Here is a 5,307-nt window from a genome sequence, read left to right as displayed (position 1 = left end):
CTAAAAAAAGACTTTATACAGGACACTGGAAAGATTGAGGTTAAGCTGATGCTAAAAAAAAAAAGGCAGCCAATTAAAACACTAAATTACAGCTCTTTGCGAATTATCAAGTTAAGATACACCCTGCTTGTACGCTAAAGGCATCAGGTCAAGCAGCTGTGGCTCTTATAATCCCAACAATCACGCTCATTTTTATGGAAATGACATGCGGCCCTTCCAACTTTAATTTTAGTACGAACTACACAGCCAGACAATTTGAGGAAGTCACAGGCATGTGTTACACTGCAAACTGGCATCACACCATCTCACCGAAAATTAATGACATCATTCTTTAAGACAAATACAGAATCGCTTGTCAATAAACACGCTGGATAAAATCCAGAATGTGAAATCTTAGGTATGCATCCTGTGCGTTGTTAGAAATGATGTTTCATTGAAAGTACATTCCCATCTGTTTTGTGATATGACAAAACATGTTTGGGGGAACAGATTAGGAAACAGATGTTTCATGCAAAGCAGACAAACAGAACAGCCAGGGAAAAGAAATGAAAGTAAAGGTGGCTCCATACTTTTTAATTAAAAGTTAGATTATTTAGATAATTACAAATTTGGCTTTCGATTTAACCACATCAATCCACAGTTGTCCTCACAGCCCACAAAATTCACAGAACTTCTGCCCATCCATCAGTGAGGTAAACACTGGAAACCATCAGGAGATCCAACCCTACTGGGAATCCCCAGCTTCTCTCTGAGCTGTCCAAGGATTACTCAGAGCACAAATTCCTACAACACACAACTCTGTAACACCTACTGGATAGAAGTTTTTCCTGTAACATTACAGAACGACATCAGTAACTTGTCAGGAAAGATTAAAGGAAAAATGTTGAAGAAAAAAGCCTATACCCTTTTAAAGTAGGCCTGATCAACTGAGATTTACTTCAGGTTTTAAACACACTTTGGCTTCTGGCACTGATGCTTTATCAGCATTCACTTTACACACCTTTGTTTATTTTCAAGTACAGATTCCATGAAGTTTTTTTGTTTTCTAATCCTTACACACACTTCTTCAAAGCCCTAAAAACAAATGCCAAATTTCAATCACATGCCCTAAACCCCTGTTTACAAGAACTGTCACTGAAGTCAGTGAAGCAATTGGAGCAGCAAGCACCATTCCAAGTAAGAACTTAACCCCTTCTTTGGAGGAAAAAGAAAACAGAAATCAAGTTCTTAGAAGCTGACATTGAGGTAATCTGGTTTTAAGTATAATCAGAATGAACAACCCACTATCCTCTAGGAATTCAAAATATTTAGGCTCCTAAGTAGTTAATAATGAAAAAAATTAATGAAATTACCATTGTCACATGAAAAAATTAAAGTGTGGAAAACAGAGCTTCAGAAAAGCTGTCCAGCTCACCTTTCCTCAGATCCACACCGCTGGTAAATGAACTAACAATGTGTCTAGATTCCCTCGTGTCACTGCTCACACTAAGTATCACAATCCTCGGTGGTTTGCAGAAGAAACAAGTAATGAATGTAATCGGTAGTATCACCCTCTCCATTTTCGCAGCTCCCCACACATTCCATTAGGCTGTGCTGGAATGGGTAGTGGGTTTACATACTGCTTAAAATACTGGTGGCTAATATTAATGCAAAGTTCTGCAATTTATGGGATGGAATATAATTGAGATTTTAATACTACAGAATTTCAAGCACTAGTAAGAAGGTTTAAATGAATTTGATTCTCAGTCACAACCACTTACAGCAAGCAAAGAAATTTCTCAGTAAGGTCACAACATAAATATGGAGTCAGCTGTTACTACAAAGAAAAACGCAGGCAGACGATTCGTTAATATAAATGAAGGAACAGGTATTGCAAGCCAGAAAAAAAAAAAAAAACAAGTTAAAACCAGCCTTTGTTACATATACTGCTAAAAACCACATACCATCAATGGCAAATCTGATACGGCACTGCTGGCGATTCCCTCAGAAGAAGCAAGGAGCGAGGAAATCAGCAGCAGTACCTTACAAGTTGCCATCACTGCAGGAACCTGCATGCACAAAACTGATGGGAAACTGTTCTCACTGGCTGACCAAATCGCAGTGTAGGGTAGGAGTGGAGGGGGAAGGGACGCTGAGGGCTCACCAGGTGTAACGAACGGCAGGAGAAAAGAAACAGAAAGGTCATGCTTATCCCAAGGGGAAAAATGCAAAATTAAAACATGGACTGACACAGATGAAACTTTACAACTGCTATTAATACTGCAGGTGGATCTGTAGGTCGCACAGACGAGATAACGGTAGTTTAGTGAAAAGAATCTTGTTCTCTTTCAATTCCAAAGCATTACATGTGGAAATTGCTCAAAAAGAAGAGACGTGGTCCTTAAAACACCCCTGTGCTCACATACTGAGCTTCCACATTGGTTATGTAAACGAAAAATAATTCAATCGCAGATTAAAAAGAGGAGCCTTAAATTAACTAACTGGATTAATTATGATGGTAGCTTGTGCACATTAAAATTTGCCATTAATCTACACACAGTTAACTTACAGGAGAAAAATTATAATATAGTATGAGATGGCATTAAAAAACCCAAAATTTAACCAGAGTTTTTTAAGTTGTAACAGGAGCTGCTTCACTTTCTCATTGGTTTATTAATAATTTTGAAAATTATAAAACCTGAGATTACTTGAAATGTTCATTTCTGTCAATGATTTAATTATTTTACAGTAATGCTTTTAACTAGCTCCAAACCATCGCCACTTAATGTTATTCAGCTGCCCCACACATGTGACACTTATTAACAGAGAAGTTTCTCATTAAAGAGAATCTCCATCTCAGGTACATGAGAGCTCCTCACACCTTTGCCAGCTGCTCTAGGTGGGCAGCTTTAATACCTCAGGGTGAACTTTTCATCGTTGCTCATTCCTATGCAGACAAAAAGCTTCCAAAGGAAGTTCAAGCAGAGCGGCAGCTCAAGTGGCCAACAGAACAAGCACATCTACTCATAAAAATGATGCAAAAAGAGATGAGTGTATGAAAAACAGATTCAAGGAGACAGGAAAAGGGAGAAATTGCAAATTTAAGCAATTTCACTAATATGGAAATCTCACGACTACAGGAATGAGCCATGGTGTGTGCCATCAACAGTCCAAAGTACAGCAGATGCACACAAACATTGTATGTATCATGTATAAAGACGATAACTTTATCGTAAATGAAACAATTCACCTTCTCTCTCCTCCTCAATCTGAGCCATTCTCAAGGCCATGGCAGATTTCTCTTCTCGGACTTGGTCACGGGACTCCTCGGACTCTGCTACAGTTTCTTGCCATTCCAAGAGCTGACTCTGCAGTTCATCCACACTACCTGATTCACTGGCCTAAAAGGAGAAACTGTGCATGAAAATACGTTTACCAAATCCCACTGCAAACGTAAACGACATTTTAGGTTGGGAAACCATTCACAGAGAAAACAAGCCATTATAATTCACCACTTTCCATAAACAAGTACCCATGAAAACGATGATAATTGCTGTTGCAGATGATGGGAAAAAAGTCTCACCACTTTGTAAAGTATCAAAAACGCTACTGTCAGCTGCGCTTTTAAACTCAGATATTTTTAAACAAAAAAAGGCTTTTTAAATCAAAATATTTTTGTTGCACATTTTCATCTTAGCAGTGTTTCAAAGTACAACAATATTCAACTGTCTTTATGTGGGTAACAAATCTCTATTTTCCGTGAACAGAATAAAAATGTTTCTGCCTTTCCATCAAAAGAAAAACCATGTTAAGATTTTTACCAAAAAAACACAACATCTCTACAAAATTTGGAAAAAACAATTCCTTTTTTAGCAAAATATAATTGACTGTTCTAAACTGGCTCTGCTGTACAAAGTTACTCCGATTAACATCTACTGCTCATCAGTCTAACCCTCTTTAGCTGAATTTTCCGAGTCTTATTTTCTTCTCCAGACCCGTACTTTTGGTGCGGTTACAGCTATTATTTCCTTCTGAAAGCCATTTGTATTGTGTACAAAATAGCAGCCCCGCTCTGATGACTCATGTTAAATGTAACTAAATACAGAGTAAACTGCTTAGAAAAATATAATTTAAGGTACGTGGCAAAGTAGAAATCAATCTTTGGAAGTGATTCACAACCTATCAGCTTGATACCCAAACTGAGCTACCGACACTGACAATTCCATGTGTCACAGACCTAAGTCTCAGCTCCAAAATCCAGCTAATACACTTTGCAAAGCCTCATTAGCACTGTGAGTTCATCAATCACTCATACAAATAAATTGTGAGGTGAACCTGCGAAGCTGCCCTCTTTGTAACTTGGTCAAGATCAGCTTGCAACTTCCTTTGCTGCTCTTCATAGACCTCCAGCTTAGCCAGCAATTCTTCTACAAAAACAATGAATTTGGTTTATTAGGACACAAAACTAATAGGAAGATCAATTAGAAGAAAGATTCAAAATGAAAATTCTGATGATAATTCGTTTCAGGTAGAAGACCTCTGCTGGGCTGTGTTATCCACCTCCCCACAAAATCACCTTCTGGATTATTCAATACTGATGAGAGCTTCAAATCTAACCTGCCAACGACTTAGACCGATGAACTGAACATTCGACCCTTTTCCATCTACAGAAAGGATGTCAGAGACAAGAAGAGAAGGTGAAACAAATCTCTCGCAGAGCTCTACTTCAAACTACCAGGTTTTCAGCAAAAACTCTCCCTCCAATCCTTACAAAAGAAAATAACGTACTGGCAACTCATGGCTCTCAGAGTTTTACTGTATATACTCTGTAAAACATTTCCCAAGTATGTTTGGGCTCATTTTTCCTCCTAAGATGCCTCTTCCACTTCCTGGCAAAGTTTACCCCTGTTCTGCCTAAGCCTAAATGCTACGAGAATTACACGCAGGTAGATGTAGGGAGGGAAAAGGTGAGCTGTAACTCTGACTCAGATACAGCACTGTTCAAAGTACCATGAAGTTACTTCAGAATCTGCTTTAAAAAAAAGATAGACTTTGAAAATGAAAATGAGCAAGTTCATTTAGCTTTGTCTCTTTAAATCACCTGCAAAAAAAGATTATTTTACCATTTTGCGTTCTGATTTCATGTAACGACTGCAGTTTGGACTGTAGTTCTTCATTTTCAATTTCTAATTCTGAGACACGATTGTTTAAGGCAGATACATCATTATTCTTTGATGAAAACTAAAAAAAAAAATAATTATGAGTTTTTTCAAATGCACCAAAACACCAAAGCACAGCAAAGTCAATGTAAGTGCCAAGCACAGGCGT

General features: G+C 38.0%; 1 protein-coding gene across 1 annotated transcript in view; it reads right to left on the bottom strand.

Moving 5' to 3' along the window:
• The window catches only part of LOC104501809 (golgin subfamily B member 1-like), a 24,267-nt gene that overhangs the window by 18,115 nt on the left and 845 nt on the right, over positions 1-5,307 (bottom strand). Inside the window, exons 3-5 of the mRNA XM_010145682.1 lie at positions 5,103-5,220; positions 4,315-4,406; positions 3,230-3,380 (exon numbers count right to left, since the gene is read on the bottom strand). Coding sequence (XP_010143984.1) covers positions 3,230-3,380; positions 4,315-4,406; positions 5,103-5,220 — 361 coding nt within the window. The remainder of the gene's footprint in view (positions 1-3,229; positions 3,381-4,314; positions 4,407-5,102; positions 5,221-5,307) is intronic.

This window comes from Buceros rhinoceros, unplaced genomic scaffold, assembly GCF_000710305.1.
Source record: "Buceros rhinoceros silvestris isolate BGI_N320 unplaced genomic scaffold, ASM71030v1 scaffold6211, whole genome shotgun sequence".
Taxonomy (NCBI): Eukaryota; Metazoa; Chordata; class Aves; order Bucerotiformes; family Bucerotidae; genus Buceros; species Buceros rhinoceros.
This window is presented reverse-complemented; position numbering and strand designations above follow the sequence as displayed.